The 18,973-nt window shown below is 49.3% G+C and overlaps 2 protein-coding genes across 2 annotated transcripts in view; one reads left to right on the top strand and one right to left on the bottom strand.

Annotated features, from left to right (window-relative positions):
* SH2D4A (SH2 domain containing 4A) overlaps positions 1 to 7,077 on the top strand; it is a 70,478-nt gene extending 63,401 nt beyond the window's left edge. The window contains exons 12-13 of the transcript XR_004621935.1: positions 2,464 to 2,657; positions 6,232 to 7,077. The gene's annotated coding sequence lies outside the window, so the exon portion shown is untranslated. The remainder of the gene's footprint in view (positions 1 to 2,463; positions 2,658 to 6,231) is intronic.
* The window catches only part of CSGALNACT1 (chondroitin sulfate N-acetylgalactosaminyltransferase 1), a 103,694-nt gene continuing 91,670 nt past the window's right edge, over positions 6,950 to 18,973 (bottom strand). Inside the window, exons 8-9 of the mRNA XM_034647774.1 lie at positions 11,106 to 11,187; positions 6,950 to 8,878 (exon numbers count right to left, since the gene is read on the bottom strand). Coding sequence (XP_034503665.1) covers positions 8,589 to 8,878; positions 11,106 to 11,187 — 372 coding nt within the window. The 3' untranslated portion in view covers positions 6,950 to 8,588. The remainder of the gene's footprint in view (positions 8,879 to 11,105; positions 11,188 to 18,973) is intronic.

Raw genomic sequence — 18,973 nt, forward strand, 5'->3', positions numbered from 1 at the left:
TTAGTAAATGGGAAATGACCTGACTGAACTAACCTAATAGTACAAGGGGGAGCAGATCTGAGTTCTGTACTTTTTATCCTGTTGGTTATTAATAATGACAGGAATAAACTGTCCATTGTTTGATGATATCATGCCAGCAGTGATACTTGAAATTCTTAGGGAGAGAGAATGGTACAGAATTCAGACGGTGATTAAAACCAAATGGGGTTGAGGAAGCCTGAATTCTCATCCTAGCTCAGCTATTAGATACAGTTTCCCTATGTCTGATCCTAGTTATGGCCTAAGGCAAGGACGTCCAAACCCTGGTCCTGCGCCCCTCTTCTGTTGCCTCAACAAGCCCAGCCCCCTGGCCTGCGTAGGGTTTCTTGGTCTAGGGTGTTCCCCTACTGTTACTGTCCAGGTTCCAGCCCCAGGCACTCCTATCTGCCTACCTCTTTAGGACTGTGCTCTCATCAATTCCTTTTTTTCTCAACTCCCTCAGTAAGATTCTAGAATCTCTTACAGTCATCCCAGCCTCTGTGGCTGCCAACCCCCTACTGCCAGACCCTCACGATCATTAACGCCCCATCAGGTCACCCGTAAGGGCTCTGGTTCTGGTCTCCTCCCCTCCCCTGCTATAGGGGGATGGACGTGGAAGTCACTTTGTCCATCAGTGTCACCAGCAGAGCTGAGCAACGCCAAGAAGTGTTAGTGGGCTCAAACCTTATACCAAGAAAAGGAAAAACACAGGATGAGTTAAGAAGAAAAAGGAGAAAAAGTGAAAATGGGGCATGGATAGGTCACTTAAAATATCTTAGGGGCATTTCTATCAAAAATTGCCTATCTGAGCCACACCTTGGAATTAACCATCCTTTTAAGTGTAAACTAATGGTATGTGCTAATGTGGCACAAATATGCTTTTAGATTAAAAAAAGGTAAGAATTCGTGGCCGAAAGTTCTGCAGTGGCCACTTCCTGCAGAGGCCTGGAGTTCAAGCACGTGCGACCGGCCTCACACACAGCCTCCTTGGGACGCCTGCCATTTGACCCACAGGAGACACAAAGATGACTTACAGGGGTGCATGGATGTGTCTCACGGGGCCTCTGGGCTTTCCTTCTTGCCAAGAACGTGTTAAATACATGCAGACTGCATCCCACAGGTCTCTCAGAAGGCAAGTTTCTACAATTACATCTTTAAAGAAGACATCTGTTCGACTTGCGCTTTCCCTCCTCAGGAGTGGCCACAAATCTTCCTTGCATGTCTCCCGTCTGCTTTCCATTTCTGTAATCTCCTCCTCATTGTTTTCCTCTCTCCCACCTTTTCTGCTGTATTTTCCAAGAGCTTCTCCTCTCCTTTCCTTCCGCATCACAGACTCGACTTTCTGCAGTGTTCATTTTGCGCTCACTGCCTCCACTGTGGGCGCGAGCCTTCTATTTCCAGTTACTTGCTATGCTTGCTTCTGTCCCTCTGCCGGATCCTCATGCTTCCTACTTCTGCCCCAGATTGAAAATGCTCAGGAGCCTTACAGGACAAAAGTGCTCTTTTTATTGTGTGGCAAAAACACCTTGTTTGGTCGTGAGTGAGCTCAGTGTAGTAGAAAGTCTAGCAGGCTTGGGCTTCAGTCCTGGCTACATCACTAACCAGTTGTGTGGGCTTTTTTTTTTTTTTAAGATTATTTGTTCATATTAGGGAGAGAGAGAGAGCACAAGTCAGAGGAAGAGGGAGGAGCAGACTCCCGCTGAGCAGGGTTCCCGACGAAGGGCTCAACCCCAGGACCCCGGGATCATGACCTGAGCCAAAGGCAGAAGTTCAGCTGACTGAGCCACTCAGGCACCCCCTAGCTGTGTGGAATCTTAAAAGAAAAACAATACTAAGCCTGTCTGAGCTTCAGCTCTCAAACAGAAGTGACTCAAGTCACCCATTGGATTCTGAACTTAGAAAAGAAATATGTAAAGCCTCTTGGGTCCAACAAAGCCAGGATTCATGCACACATGATCCTCTGCTATGAACTCCGTTTATATAACCCATGGGCTGTGTATACCAGTGGCCCATTTGCTAGAGTTTCTGGGATGAATTTTCAGGGGGAAAGGGAAGCTTTTAGAGTAAGGGATACAATAGGGAATCACACAATATATTAGCCGGTTGAAATGGCTTGCAGAGAGATCCTTAGTCTGGATTAGAAATGGCAGAGGGCATTCTCTTAATGTCGAATTTTGACAACCCCGAAGTTAGCAGTGACCAGTCTTTACCCCAGATTGGTCATTGACAAATTGATTCAGTTGTTCAGGAATTCCTGATCACAAATCCTCGAGTATTCACCTGCCTTTTTGACCAGAAGATTTACTACAAACCCAGAGAGCTCTGGGATTAACTCTGCTTTGTCTCCCAAATAGGTCAGGCAGTGCCAATGCTAACCCAGACTGCCAGGGGCGGGGGGGTCCCTGCCACTCTGGTCAGTCTAAATCAGATTCTATTTCCCTTCAGCTGAAAAGATGGACCTTCATAAAGTCGTCCTTCCAGCTGAGTCAGGATCCCTCTACCACACCTGCCTCAACAACCAAACCACATGGGGCTGGCTTTACCTGACCTCTTGCAGGTGCCCTCGGTGGTGTGCTGGAGCTCCAGACAATGCTTCCCGAACACACGACTCTCTGCTGCTCCCGACAGCCCCACACACTGTGAGTGCGACTGTTACAAGGCTCTCTTTGAGGCTGATGACTGGAAGAAAGAACAAGGAGTTAAATACATTCTCCCTTCAGCCTTTCTTTGAATGTAACTTGAGGGTTTTGCTGTTTGTTTTCCATTTTTATGTATTTATTTTTCTTAACCATTTAAATTGGGCTTACACATCCTAGCAGGCCAGGTGATGATGACCGTGGCAGTTCTTTCAACACTGGGGTTAGGGGCGGTGCTGGGAGCAGGAAGAAACTGGGGGATAGAAACTGGGGTTAGAAACTGGGGGATCAACAGCTGAGGAGGACGGAGTAGCAAGCTGAAGTCCTCTCAGGTTGATGAGCAGTAAGCCCCGTTCACCAAGTGGCCCGCCTGGCACCGCCAGTAGCGGGCGGGCTGTCTGCACATCCAGCCACCAAAGGACATTTGGTGTCTTGGGCAGAGGTCGCTGAGGATGGCCTGGTCCTCCCTGAGACTGGATGACTGGGTGATAGGCAGAGACAGCCCAGAGGCAGTGGTTGTTTCTCTCCCCAGGCTGCGACCTGTGCCCTCCTCTGAAAGGCAGACACAGCCACGGGGCGCTGGGGTGGAGCACTCCAGAGGGCATGGGCAGAGGGTCAGAATCACAGAGACATTCTGAAAGGCACCTCTGCCGAGAGAACATTTTCTGTTTGTTGAAAAAGCCCACCACCCAACCTCCCGCCCCCACCAGCTGGCACAGTCCCCGTAGTTTTCAGCAGAAGCAGAGCACTGACTGAGTCCTGCCAGGAGAAGCAGCTTTGAATTCAAATATAAAGCTAATCAGAATATGGGTCATACAAAGCGGCCAGTGATTTGATGGGTGTTGGGAGTAAAACACACTCACTCTTTAAGGGACCGCCCAAGGGCATTCTCTCTGATCAGCAAGTGTCAGAAACAATGTCAAATCTTTTTCAAAAGGCGAGTATTCCCACCTGCTCCCCCCTCCCATTCAAGGCAGCCTTTAAGTCCAAGGCCTTGGGCGTACAGAGGGCATACAGAGGGCTGGAGGGCTGCTTCCCGGGCTTCAGGGCCCCAGCCCTCGGAAACGCAGAGCAGCTGGAGGGGGGCAGCTCTGTGCGTTCTGTGTTCCTGGATCACTGTGTTGTTCTCATTCACCGTCGGGATTCTCGGGTGGGCTGAACAGCAGAGCAATGGTGGGAAACTGAGGCACAAGAGAACAGACTCTGAACTTGCCAGAGGCCAGAGCCCCCTTCTCTACCCCCGCCCCCTGACCTTCAAGCCCTCTGGAGCTGGCAGTAGGATGGGGTGATAATGGGTGAGCCTGAAGCCAGCCACTTTCTGTCCCGGGCCTCTGAGTGAGCTCCTTACGGTTTCTGCACCTGGAAAAGGGTATTATCTGCTCTAGCAGGGTGGCGTTCTATACAGAAGGTGCCTGGCTCTGCACCTTACCTCAGAAATCTCTAATGCTCCTCGGCTGCCTGGGCGGTCATCGACACCACTGAGCGTGGAATTCAAGGAAGAAATTATCCATTATATTTTTCATTCCTAGTTACCCTTCTTCAGGTAGACTGAACTTGTTTTCAGAATGACAGAAATGAAGGACAGCCATGCCCATGTGATGGGTTCATGATCTCTAATGTGCAACCCATATTGGCCCAAGAGGTGCTGGGTGTGCTGGGAAACATCACAGACAGTTGTGAATGCGGACCTGGTGTTGAATAGTAACAGCTGGGTGTGAATACCTACTGCAAGCTCCTGCTGTTGTGGGAAACAAATAATTAAATGTCCTTATGACCTGCAGCCCATTGACACTCAGGGCAGGCGGAGTATAACATTCCTCCAGGAAACTCCCAGCTGTCTTAACGTGAATGGCTTGCTAGAGGGAGAGACAACCTTAGCTTCACGACAGCAGGTCCTTTGGTATCCTGTGAGCCTTTTTTTTAAAAAATTTTATTTAATTTAAATTCAATTAGCCAACATACAGTACATCATTGGGTTTTATTGGAATCTCTCTAATCTTTACTTCCCCCAACCCCAAAGTATATAATCATTTGCCCCTCACAATCCCGGGGCAGCAGCTCTTTCTGCCCATGGGCCCCGCCTTTTTTGCACCAAAGACGGCTTGGCTGTAGGCTCCAGACCTCACCAACATTCCAAAACTACATCCCTAGGACGGGATTGCATTCATCCCCCTGAATGAGGAAATGGGGTACAAAGATGCCGAGTGCCTGGTTGAAGATCACATAGGTTGCCAGTGAAAGAACTAGAATTTGAGCCCAGGCACTCAGGCTGGGGAAGCCTTGCTATGAACTACCGTACCACACTGACCACTGGTAAGATTAGACACGATTAGATGACATTAGAAGATTTAGCCTGCAGCAAAATGTATTAAGATTAGGTTCTGGGAAGCCATTTTCTTACTTTTCAGAATTGTGTACGATGCCTGCTTGAGTTGGACAAAATCTTCAAAGTAGGGCTGTGTGGAGTTCTGTTTACCTGTTGCAAATTCCTAGGCCCCATTCTCTCATGATTGTTGTGTGGAGAGAAGCCAGTTGGCCACGCTGAGGACTACAAAAGAGGTGCTATCAAGTAGATGAAAGGGAGAATGGGTGTGTCACTTGGAGGCACTGGTGCGCTGGTCCATAGTACAACCAGCTGGGATGGGGCATGGGGGAGGGGAGGGGAGGGGAGAGGGAGTCCTGGTAGGTAGCCTCGGCCAATTGCCCATTTCCATGGTCCCATCTTGGTTGACTTCAAGATGCTATCCTGCCATTACTGAGTGAGGAGAGGGAAGAGGAGCAAAAGGGCAGCTCTCCCAGGCTGTGTCAGCTCCCCACAGCTCAGAGAAGACCCAGGTCTGTATCAGAGACCACAGCTCCAGGGAGATGGCTGGGCTCCGTACTAGGTGACTTCTATACCGTAAGAAGAGAGGAGGGATGGAGAGTGGGAAGGGACCTCAGACAAGCCCAAGACTCAGTGCTTCCTTGGCAGTATCCTTCCTTTAGAAGACATCATGTGACTGGGTCCTTCAAGCCAGAGTTCATTACTGCTTTCCTTTGCTGTCTGAGGTTAAATTCCAAGCCCCTCATTTTAATGTTTCAGTGGGGTCTGCACCAACCCTTCTTCTGTATATAGGATAGGACGGGTCCTGCTACGGACTGAATGTGCCCCCACAAAATTCAGATGTTGAAGCCCTCATGTGATGGTACTTGGAAGCGAGGCCTTTGGGAGGTAATTAGGTCATAAGGTGGGGAGCCTCCATGATGGGATTGGTGTCCTTCTGAGACAGGAAGAGAGCTGGCCCTCTGCCTGGTCTCAGCCCTGTGAGGATACGGTGAGATGGGTCCTCACCAGACACTGGATCTGCCCACACCTTGATCCTGGAATTCTCAGCCTCCCTGACCTGAATCATCCCCTTGCTGTTTAAGCCACCCAGTCTAGAGATTTTGGGGCCAGCAGCCCAAATGAAGACAGATCCCCTCTTACGTGTGCTTGAAGAGGGCTCCTCCTTCTTGATAAAACTGCTTTACCTAAGTTCTAAAAAGAGAGAAATAGTTTCATCTTATGCTGTTTCCTTTCCTCTTCCGCAACCCTCAGCGATTCTTAACCAACTGCTGAAACTCAAGTCTTCCTCACTGCCTCAGGCGTCTGGGATATGCAGCTGAAGGAAGCACGAATGGCTGGTCAGAAACACAGAACGCAGCCAGCCAGGAGCCTATGGTCTGCAGGACGCTTAGAGCTGCCTAACTCCACGGTCACAACACTCGCTCCCTGCCGCCAGTCTCGCTGGAAGTGCGTCCTCCCACCCAGGGGGAATACGGGCAGGAGGGTGTGGGTCAGTCCCACAGAGCCATCAGAACCACTGGCGAGAGAGGCCAGACGTGCCCTCAATGTCTAGTATCACCCTTGGGTATGAAAATATGAAACCCAGTTAGAAAGGGACCTTAGAAATCATTTCTCAATTTCTTCTAACGAAAAAGGACAAGTAAAATGTATTAGCAGCCAGGTTGATCCTTGTGGTTCTCTCCTTCTAGACCAGTGGTCCTCAGCAGGGGGGTGGTTTTGTGCCCTCCCTCCAGGGGACATTTGGCAATGACCGGAGACATTTGGTTGTCCACCTGGGTGAGAGATGCTCAGGGACCCAGTGGGTGAAGGCCAGAGGTGCTAAATAGCCTAGCACACAGGACAACCCCTCCCCCACCAAACAACAAAGAACGGTCTAGCCCAAAATTTCTGTAGCAGGAACTCTGCTCTCTGCTCATAAAGCAAAGTTTTCCCCAAACTAAAGACATGGCATTCGTGCTCCAAGAAGAAATCATATCCACAAATCACATTTTATTAGCTGTCCAATGCCACCTTTCCATTCATGTCCTGTGTTTTAATGAAATTTTATGAACTACCAGTACAAATCAATACAATGCTTTTTTTTTTTTTTTTTACACACCAACAGCTGGAATGTTCTTGAAGCCTTTAAACAATGAGTTGACTGTGGGCAAACAGAAGGCAAGGAATCACAGATAATTAGCTCATGCATCTGGTGCTAGCTAATAAATAAATAATTTTCACATGAATGTAGAAACTGCTCAATGTTAATTGTATTTTTTTTACATAGTTGGAAACTGTAATAAAATGCAATTTTCAGAAGCATCTTGGCTACTAAGTAGAACTGTTTCATTTAAAAAATAGATAAGTTACTTTCCCCTAGACTGGGGTGGGTGAACGTGTAGCAAAATCTTCCATCCCACTTGACCCTGGTAGATGGAGTGATCTTTCACAAAATACGTTTTCTGCGTTTCGTTTCATAAAAGCCAGCAGCCAGGAAGAGCACCCTGCTTTGAAAAAAGATAGTTTGGTTCACACGGTATACTTTGGTTTATTTAAACAGGTAAGAAAGTAGTCCCCAGTTCTCCTGAGGAGAAAATGTTTTCTCTGACTTTTGAATAAATCAAGGTATTACCAGTCTGAATGAGTTTCCTTTTCTGTGAAGGTAAAAAGTGTATCTTTCTTTCCCTCCAGTGTTCAGTTGCTCCTCGTGGGAAATACTCTTCGGAAAAAGTATCGCTATGTCTGATGTATCAGTAGCCCCACACCATGACTTCCACGTGACCAAAGGTCTGACATTCAGTGTCTGACGGGATCAGCAATTGGCGTGCCCTTGGATATGGGGCTCAACCTGAACTAAAAGTTCTCATAATACATCTACAAGTATTTTCTTAAAAGATATAAAAATGTATGCTAACTTGTGCTCTCTTAGTAAGGCTTGCAAATTGGTAATTAAATAAGCAGAATATAACTCATAAGCAAAAAAAGTGCATTTTTAAATAAAATTAAGAAGTGGGGATGGTTAAAACTATAATAAAAAAGATGAGCAGATTATTTTTGGTTAATCTTGGATGGAAATGACACAACAGTTTCTTTTTTTTCTTTTTGAGTCCATTTGGTTTTGCTTAATATACTCACAAGAATCGCCACGAGTGTGTCTCGGACTCTCACGAGCATTCCCGGGCACTAGCACCCTCCCCACGTAATCATTCATATGGGGAGACATGTGCTTGCCTCTCACTCCAAAGAACTTTTTTTATAAAACTGATCTTCATTCGTGACTATTTCAGTGAGCACAAAAGATAACAGCTCTCACTTTGCTGTAAACACAATCAAAACCTCCACGCCATTGGGCTTATAACCTCACAATCATTCTGCCTTTGTCAGACGCTGCGCGGGATGCATTTGGGCTAATTTTGCAGGCAAAGTGGGAGATTTTAATTCCTGTTGCGTCCAGCCAAATAGGCAGAGAGAAATCAGAGGCTCTCTCCCCTCCTCTCTTCTACTAATCAGTCAAATTCTTTTTTTTTTTCTCTTGCCCTTTAGGGAAATCTTTTCCTTGTCACCGTCACATGTTCAGTAATCACAAAAGGGAAAAACTAAAACGTCTGGCCAGATCTATCCCTGGGAGTTCATGTTTTTTTGCTGCTTGTCTTCTGTTTCTGTTTGCGAAGGTGAGCCTCTATCTCGTGCCTGAAGACCAGCATCCCCAGCTGCCCATGGGACGCCTCGTTCATGGCCTTGGACTGCATGCACATCTTGTACTGCTCGGGGGCCAGCTCGTCCACGCAGTGCTTCTCGTGCCAGAGGTGGAAGAGCCCCCGCACAGGTGTCCGCACCACGATGAGGTTGCTGTGCAGATACTTGCGATAGAGGTGCACGTCCTCTCCGCCCCAGCCTTTGATGTCCAAGTCAAAGCCACCTGTCGGGACAGAACACACCGCTGAACCAAGCCACGCGGCCCCCACCGATCTAGATTTGCTTTCCTGGTCTGCACCAGCACAGCACTTTGCATGGAGAAAAGAAGCACTTAGGGGAGACGTTTCACTGCCCCTGCGAATGAAGAGAGTGTCCCTCCGGGAAAGAGGATTCAGATCCTGAACGGAGGACTTCACGGCAGTGGCAGCCAGCCCCAGCCCCCAAGATCACAGGACTGCAAAGAGCGTTCGTTCCCAGCACCTGCCTGCTTTCAGGAGCTAGCAGCAATGCCAAGGAATGGCCTGAGCCCCGCAAGGGAAACTGCAGCCGCCCGACTTTCCTACTGGAAAACTTTGGATGTAAACTCTTGTTTCTGTTTGAATGTGGCCTCCTGTCATTCAAACAGAGTAACAGGCTCTCAGCATGAAAAAAATTACATCCCACAAAACACTCTGCCTTTCATGGACTGAAATGGTCCCGAAAGCTGTGTGTCCGCCCCAGGCTGGTGACGTGAGTCATGTTTAAGAGACTGGCCTCGCCGTGCTGAGGCTCTACTCAGAAAATCTGGCTTCACTTCATAGTGGACTCCTTCAGAGTGAGTAATGGTCCCCCGAAGGCTCACCTTTGTAAACTGAGAGGCCCACCACGTTTTTTCTTAACCTAAAGCCCACCATGAGCCAAACAGAAGCAGAGAAGACTTGCCCCTTTTTGTCATGTTCCTTTCTCACCTAGGAGATTGATTTAACTCCTGCGAGAGACAGTGACGTCATCCTCAACACCTGTCATCAGAGCCACCGTGTAGCCCGCAAGCTGCGCTGCTCTGAGCAAGGCCGTCCCTGGGCCCAGAAGGGGAGCTCACGCATGGGGAAAACTGCAGCCTGCCCATGGCTGGGCTCAGGATGCATGTGATCTGTGGGACCTGCCCCCCCAAGTTGGCCAGGTGTATGATATTGAGTCAGGGGTCTGGAATTTGAGTCTTGATTCAGCCACTTCACCTCTCTAGAGTTGTTTCTTTATCCCGAAACGAACTAGATGTCCTAACCAAATGAGAGAGTCCTGTAAGGGGCGGTGTTTGCTTAGCTGTAACTGATTTATTATCACTGCTATCATTATAAATTAAGTAGAAAGTGCAAAAGTAAGATGCCTACAAATAAATACAAGATAGCAAAGAATGACCGGGTTCTGAGGTCACATCAATGGCTCACGGAGGAAGAGCACCCTCGCCAGCCTACCATTCCCACCTGTTTTAACTGCAGCCATGCCCCATCTTTAGGAAAATCCGATTTATTATAAATTCAAATTTGATAAACATATACCACAAAATAATCTTTTCTCATACATAGAGCAAGGAAACACAGAATTTCCTGAAATGGGAACCAGCTTTAGAGAGGAAGATGGGGGCAGGGAGACGGAAGTCTCCGTGCTCTGTGAGGGCAGCGCTGCGCTGACCCAAAGCCAGGGTCCACTCTGAGCCCGAGCCCACGATCAGTTTCTGGCTTGTTCATCCCTGCCCTGGTCATGTATGATACATAATTCTGCTCTGTTTCGAGGCCCATCAGCAGGTGCCACTGTGGGAAGTGGGGTGGTATTTCCAAGGGGGGACAGGAAATGCCCTGTTCTCATCCCGCGTCCCTCACTCGCTGTGCGGTCCCTTTGCCCTTTGGTCTCTTCAGCTGCAACCTGCGGGCCTTTCCTCTCGGTGCTCTGAGAACCCCTGTGTGTGTGTGTTGACTACACACTCCGTCAGAGCTTGAAGTGGTATCTGGAAGTTTCAAAGGCTCTGCAGAGAGAAATGTGCATCTTTTCCGGTATGTGATTTCCCCAAATTCCCCACGTTGTCCTTCTTTTTCCTCAGTGGCTCCCGCTACTGTGGAGGCCCAGAATGTTCTGCATGAGAGGGACCAGAGCCAGAGCTAGGTTGGAAGGGGGCACCAGGCGGGGTGGGGGGAGGACTTGCTTCACAGCTACCTTCCCGCCCCTACCTTGCCCTCAGATCGTGTGCCGGACTGGGGTGACCGAGGGGGTCTGCTGGAGATCAGAGGGGCTCGTGTGTCCACACTCCCAAGCCTCGGCCCGGTCCAGCCCCTGAGGCCATGACAAGAGGACCGGCCTATTAGGAACCAGCACCACCTTTGCCCCGCGACTCCGGGAACCTGCGCCCCTCCCTCCTGGCGGCTCACGGCCTCTGGGTGGCAGCAGAGGCGCGGACTTGCCGCCAGCCGGCATCTCACCTATGTTGATGAAGTCTGACCGGTACTGACAGGTCATCCCAAATCCAAAGTCTCTCCAGAATCCAGTCTCCTTCTTTATGACCTGCAGGGAAAGCACTGTCATTTGAGAGGCGAGGATAGAGTGGGGAAAGTAGAGAGTGTTCACACACTTGGTAAGCGCTGTGAAATAGGGCGCCCACCCCACCACCGACAGAGCGGTCCGCACAACCCGTGTGGGAAACGCAGCTGGATCTGAGTCCTTTCAGACCGTGAGGAATACACGGGACTCACCAGTTCCAGAATGGGCCTTGTGATTTTTGGCACCTCTGTTTGGAATGTTTCTAGGGTGTAGGCATGAAAACATACACACACCCACACACACACACACACACACACACACACACACGCACAAACCAGGAGAGCAAGTTTTTGAGCAGTGCCATGGAAAAGCCACGTACGTGTCTGGCCCGACCCCAGTGCCAGAGAGAATTGGAGGCCTCGGCCCTTCACACAGGGCCGGGCAGGGAGCCAGCAAAGGGCTCAGGAAGTGAGAAAAGGGAGAGAGAACAAGTCGGAATTCAGCTGCTCTGGCACAGGGCACACACAGGACTCCCTCGGGGAATACAAAGAAAACCCGAGAAGGCCGTGTGCTACTTGGGCTCTGCTAACTCTCGCTTGCTGAGGTAAAGGGCACCGAGAGTCCAGGTTCTGAAGAAAGACTGTCCATTCATCTTTAAGCTATTTTAAAACCAAACTGCTCCCAAAAGCATCTGCGGTGCTGCTGAGCTGCGGGGCTGCCGAGAGGCCATCCAAGCAGCGACCGTCTTCAAACAGCGAGACCTGGTCCTGCTCAGTCTCTTGCTCTGCAAGGAAATTTCCATGTATTTGCCAAAGCAGCAAGACTTTTAAAGATGTTCGTTTAATTTGGGGGCTGAGGTAATTCTGGGGCTTGTTTTGAGAACTTAATAGTTCATTTTCATTCTTGAGGTTAATATAGGTGCTTAGTGGAGAAAGTCCCCTCCCGGGGAAGGGAAAGGGAGGCCGAAGCAGGTCCCCATCCCCTGGGATTTCTGCGTTTTCTGCCTGCAAGTCCTGGCTCCCTTCGCGGCCCATCAGAGACAGTGTGTAGCAGGGGAGGGGCACCAGCGTCTCCTCCCAACTTGACCACTGGCTGGCTGGCTTTTTGGTCTCAGGCAAGTCCCTCACTTCATTTAGCCTCTATTTTCTTTCTTATAAATGAGGAGTTTGAGGGACACCTGGATGGCTCAGTCGGTTAAGCATCTGACCCCTGATTTCAGCTCAGGTCATGATCTCAGGGTCCTGGGATTAAGCTCCACGTGGGGCTCTGTGCTGGGCATGGAGCCTGCTTAAGATTCTCTCTCTCCCTCCGCCCCCCCCAAATAAAAAAAAATAAGGGGCTCCTGGGTGGTTCAGTGGATTAAGTGTCTGCCTTCAGCTCAGATCATGATCCCAAAGTCCAGGGATCGGAACCTCGCATCAGGCTCCCTGCTCAGAAGGGAGTTGGTTCTTCCTCTCCCCCTGCCCCTCCCCCTGCTTGTGCTTGCTCTCCCTCTCTTTCTCTCTCAAATAAGTAAAATCTTTTAAAAAGAAACAAAGAAAATAAGATAAGTGAGGAGGTTGAGCTAAATCTCCACAAAGTTCTCTTCCAGCTCTACTATCCAAACATCTATTCTCACTGCTCTTCCACCTTCCCGGAGTTTCAAGTTATCTCCACCACAGCCTCAACTATATTCCATATATGGCTCGTGGAAGGACTGTGAACTTGTAAATTCTTTAGCTCTGTAATCCCTGAAGCCATCTCATCTTCACTACACCTCCGCGTAGACGTTGCCTGCACTGAGTGACCACGCCCGCGTCAGGGCTGCCGAGGGAAAACAAGGACCGAGAGAGGTTTGGTCGGTTCGCGTTGTCCCAGCAGATGTGCTCCAATTCTTCTTCGAACAAAGGCCTGTTATACGGTATCTCCCAAGTGACAGGCAATTTCATTAGTATCAACTGGTAAGATTTTGCAGGAAAGGAAAGTTTGTGAAAATCTCCACTGAGTCATTTTTTTAAAACACAGTTTCTGTTTCATAGCAGGTACACGGTTTCTGTTGCAGCTAATGGCTTAATATGCTTTCTGCTGGCCAGGACACAAACAGACAAGTCCTCTAAGCTTCTAGATGAAAATGGAGTCATAGAGAGGCGCCAGTAACCAAACTTCAGGCATTTGGCTGAAGTCTATATGGAATCTAAACANGGTTCGCGTTGTCCCAGCAGATGTGCTCCAATTCTTCTTCGAACAAAGGCCTGTTATACGGTATCTCCCAAGTGACAGGCAATTTCATTAGTATCAACTGGTAAGATTTTGCAGGAAAGGAAAGTTTGTGAAAATCTCCACTGAGTCATTTTTTTAAAACACAGTTTCTGTTTCATAGCAGGTACACGGTTTCTGTTGCAGCTAATGGCTTAATATGCTTTCTGCTGGCCAGGACACAAACAGACAAGTCCTCTAAGCTTCTAGATGAAAATGGAGTCATAGAGAGGCGCCAGTAACCAAACTTCAGGCATTTGGCTGAAGTCTATATGGAATCTAAACAAGAATGCTCCAAACAGAAGAACAATGGGCCAGGGCTTGGGAAGAAAGACAAGAGGGATTGCAGGAGGTGGCCTCCCCACACCTGGGCTGTGGACGCAGTGTCCGGCAAGGCTGAGCAAGGTAAAGAGTGACCCTCACCTGGGGACAGCGGGACAGACACAAACTGATTTATGAGCTGGGGAACGCACTCTATAAACACTTATCAATGTTGGCTTTAAAGTTGGCAAGCCAGGAAAAGCCACTATCTAAAATGCTCCTTGGGACTGAGCCCTGGGTGGAAACGGGTTTGATCACATCTGTGGCCTAGAACATCAGGCCAAGAGGGAGTTCACTTCTGACGGGCCCTACCACCCACAGCTATGCCGAGTCACTGGCATCATACCCTCGACCAGCAGCCTCTCTGGGAGTGTGTGCTCTCAAGCGTGCATCATATCACAGCACGTTCCAATTTAAACCCTGCAGGGGCTTTAACTGCGTTCTCACTAATGCCACTGGAATAAAACCCAGAGAAAACCGCTAGCCTGTGAAGGTCCTATGTGACCCAACCCCTGCCTGCCTCATCCATCTCATCCCCTCATACAGAATCGCCTTCCATTCTGTCCCTTGGACACACCAGGCTCCCAGGTCTCTAAGGCCGGACACTTACAGACGCCTGACCTGGGTCACCTTTCCCTGCTCACCGCTGGGCTCTGCTCGGCTCTGCTCCAATGTCACTTGCCTAGAGCAGTCATCCTGACCCTCCCAGCCAGTGTCAGCACACACCCCCACCCCCGTCACCACCATGTCGCTCTCCAACCTGTCAGCTGGTTTATTTTCTCTGTAACACTTAACGGCTCTCTGAAATTACCCTGCTGATGCATTTGTTCCTCTCTTTTCTGTCTTCACCTACCACCACTGGGGAACGTAAGCCCAGGGCCTTGGGCTCATTCACAGCCCCCAGATTACTGTCCAGCACACAGCAGATGCTCAATAAATGCTTCTCCAATGAGAAAATGAGGAGCATTCCTAGGGCAGAGAGGGCTCCATGCCAGTGGAAACAGACATGGTTCAAGCAGGGAATTCTTGAGTGGGTCAGCAAAGGGCTAGGAATTCCAGTGGGAAAACGCAGAATTGTATGGCTTCGGACAAACAGACAAATATGTTTTCACCTTCCTGGGCTCTAAGCAGAGGGCTCTCCTGCCTACAGCCTCCGTCCCAGGCCCGAGAAACTCCACTGCTCTCTTCAAGCTTTGAAAAGATATACACCAATGATGTTTACCACAACAGAGGAGGAAGAAACCCTCAGATAAAGATCCTATGTTGAAAGAAAAACACCTTCTGTCCCAAATTTCGCCGATCTGTTTTCAACTGCTATCCTCACTTTAAAAAATGTCTCTCAAGGGCTGGCCTCCTTTCAACTCTCTGCAGTCCCCTTCTCTCCCCACCTTAGATCTCCGCAGAGCACTGCAGGGCATGAACACAGCACAAAGGACAGTTGTCAAGCCCGCTCTCCCACAGGAAGTTTCCAGACCCACAGCTCTGTGGGCGATTCACGTGACGGGGGTGATTGTTTTCTACTGCGACCAGGGCACGAAGCCCAAATCAGCGTCTCTCCCCAGAGATGTGGGAAGGCGGCGCCCTGCAGCTGCGCGGGGAGCTGGAGGCAGTCAGCGCCTGTGGGTTTAATGGCGCTGACTTGGACAACTGCCCGCGAAGCAATCTGGGCCCTGAAATAAAATAAATAACAAATACTCAGGCAGAGTATTTCCTCTACATCAAAGAGAGCCTCCCAAGCTCCGAGGTCGCGTTTGTCCAGGCTCACATTCACGGGAAACGCCAGGGGCACCCCCCTCCCCCCGTGCAGCCCACAGGCCCCACGAGCACAGGGCATCCTGCCTGCTTTAATGCTCTTGACATTCTTAGGAATTCCTGAACCAGGCCCCTGCACTTTCACTGTGCCCTGGGCCACACCAACTATGCAGCCAGTCCTGCCCGTGAGCGGCAGACACCCTGAGCTTCAGGTGCTTTGGTGGCTGGGTTGGGGTGCCCCCTGCCCCTGCCCTGTACATTCCTTATTATCTGGGCCCGGAGGGAGGCTGCATGGGGTATGCACGTGCCTTATAGTGTGCAGGTAAAATGACTTGCCCAGGCTAATTCAGCCGGTTGTGGCTGAGCCCAGACCAACACCAGGATTGCTGGGACAATTTCCATTTCTTGAGCAATACATTATTCCAGAGGCACAGCTTTTGCAGAATTGGTCTAAGAATGGACTCAGAGGTCACCTCCTCCAAGATCTGTATTAACCCATGTTTCCCCACAAGTCTTCTTTTACTGGTGTCTGCTTAAAAAGAATAAAGTGTCTTCTGAAGAGTATCACGCTGGACAAGGAATCATCCAGGTTCCCTAGTCTAGGAATCTACACGTAAAGCTACACTCTACGCCCTTCTGGAAGCACTCTGAGGCCAAAGAGCCCGGCCCTGCCACGCAGCATCCTCAGCCCCGTCCCCATCACACAGGGCAGGCCTTGAGTCCCCAACCCTCCCGCTAGGCAATCCGAGCAAGTGACTTGTGCCTCTGAGCTTCAAGTTTTCGTCTGTGAAACGAGCATGACCATACCGCTTCACCTTACTGGCTATTCCACGAAGTGAAGGGGGCACCGTGCTGGCCTCCGAGAGGCTGCGGTGCATCTGTTAATGCTACTCTTGGTACTCAGTGAGTGCCTACTTCCCCAACATATCAAAGCAAACTAAAAGGATGGACCGTGCCCCGTCAGCAAGCTTCAGACATTTAAACCAAAATGCAGATTAGTGGCAAAATACTTCTTGGAAGAGGGGAGACAGGCAGGGTGCAGAATCAGAGAAGGTGAGGATGGGAGTCAATATACCACTTACACCCTGGACAGAGTAGCACAGGGTCACTGGACTTAATTGATGGGGGGGGAGATGCAGAGCGGACTGAGCTGTCNATGCAGAGCAGACTGAGCTGTCAGGCACCGAGGGCATCTCCTGGTGAGGAGAGGGCCCCGAGGGGGAAGCCAGCACACAGAGACTCGGGGTGGGTATGCTCGCCTGGTGGAGCCGCCAGCTGGGGCGTCTATGGAGGGGGACCACGCGCCAGGTGCTGGGGTTTGCAGCCATTTCCTCGGTCATCAGTTTCAGAGTCAGCGTGGGGAGCAGTTAATCCCAACAAGGCATCAAGACTGGCAGTGCTGTGCGGGAGCCGGTCCCACCCAGATCATCAGGGCTGTGCAAGCCTCTGCCTGCCTCAGCAGTCAGTGACATCACGGGGGGCCTCCACCAAGCCGGGTGGGGGTACTAACGGCGTGGAAAATGGCCAACACGATGAATCAGGGCTTCTTCTCCCCCTCCTTTCAGACAGTGGGTTGTTACACATTTACTAGCATACCACTGGCTTCGGGCTGGAAAAGATGATTTAAAATGGGATTAATCTGTGTTTTGGAAATGTATCTCTGGCAGAGGGTGAAGGAAAGACTGGATGACATGGGAGGGAAAGGGTCTACAGACGGAGGAGGCGGGAGGCTCCGGCAGTGGCCCCAGCCACTTGAACCAGGAAAGTGGAATGTCTACAGTTAATACTTATTTAAATCGGAGTCATTCCTTTCTCTCTGAGCTGTTTCTACACTAAAGCATCAGCAAGTTTTATCTCAGGTTTAGAAATCAAGAAATTAATTGTTAGCATAAAATCCCATGGTTTCACATACTTCTTATTATAAATGGTCTGCACTCAAAAGTAGTCTGAATACACACACACACCCACCATGAATGTGGCTTCTGGCTTTAGTCTGAAGACAAAGTGTTATCCAACAGCAGTGACCGGCATGGGGACTAACGAGGTCACGTTCTCGGGGCTGCTCCCACACCCGTCCCGTGTCCGAGTCCGTGAATACTTTTTGTCACGGCTGCATTCTGGGTCTGTGTTCTCCCCCACCTTGAGGCTGTTGCATTCCAGGGGTGGCTCTCAAGACTACCTACAGATCTCAGATCTTTCCCGACTGAGCCAAAATGAACCCTTGCTAGGAAGTCTCTCCTAACCTAACCATCCCTAACCATCTTTTTTTATTTTATACCTTCTCAGCACCTACACATTCTGTCTCCATTAAGTTAATTTTTGTAGCTTGATGTTCTCCTTTGGAATTTTTGTCAGATCATTTCCTTTATATTTCAGCGCTCATCTAGATCCTAAGCCAATCTGCTTGCACTGCACTAGGGTAAGGAATTCTGCTTCGGGCCTGAGTTCTGCTACTAGCTAGTTCTGTGAATCTTGGGCAAGTCTACAAAAACAAGACAGTAAAGTGACCTCCCCAGTCACTTCCGAGCATACGAAACTGTTTCAGTTTGTCTGACTTCTCCAGAATGTCCAGGCTAGTTCTCTGCAGACAGCAAGAGCTCCAGAAATGGATCATCCAATAGCAAACATAATCAACACTTTGCTTTTGTGGATGGAGAAGCCCCTGTGTCTCAGAGACAACTGCTGTGTTTCTCTGGACTGGATCATCAATGAACACAGAACCTTAACGGAGCAGATCTAAATGCTCTAGGAAAGCTCTAAGGTATATTTGGAAGTAAATGTCCCCAGTTGCAGGATAATTCTGAGGCTCTAGTTATGGACACAGTGATCTGAGTTCTGCTTCTGCCCGACCATTAATTCTGGGGATCTGAGAAACTGGGTTAACCATACCACACCTCTAGCTTCCCTTCACACCTGCTTCTCTGCAGGAATGGTAATAAAGGGATAAAACTTTTAAAGTGTGAAATGAAAAGAATTCCTTGCAAGCAAATAAGAGCTTTATGAGTTTGAAGTTGAAACATTAATCACATTTGATGTCAAATGTAAAGAAGTACTTTACTTAAAACCAAGAGAATTTATATTCTGATTGGTTGAAAGAAAATAAACCCTGTATCCCGTTTCCTCTCAAGCCCTATTGGAAGCTTAGAACTTATGGAAAGGAAACAAGAAGGTTTGTGTCTCAACAGAAGCAATATCAGATAAAAACTGATTCTTGGGGAATGAAAAACTCTTACTGTTGACATATACAGCACACATACACATACGGTTACATAAACAGATAGTCAGTGTATCTGTGGTATTGGAATTTCACTGGGGGAAGAAAGAAGTATATTATTACCGTACCACGCAGCATGGGCCCAAAGGGAAACCAGGCTGGGATGGGTGAGGAGTGAACGTCATCCAACCTCAGGCAACCCAAGCTGAAACCTTCTGGAAAAGATCACTGTATCAGCTGCCAGAGGTTTACTGAAGGATGGGGCTAGAGGGAACAGGTTTTGCTACT

The sequence above is a fragment of the Ailuropoda melanoleuca genome, chromosome 18 (assembly GCF_002007445.2).
Source record: "Ailuropoda melanoleuca isolate Jingjing chromosome 18, ASM200744v2, whole genome shotgun sequence".
NCBI classification, from domain to species: domain Eukaryota; kingdom Metazoa; phylum Chordata; class Mammalia; order Carnivora; family Ursidae; genus Ailuropoda; species Ailuropoda melanoleuca.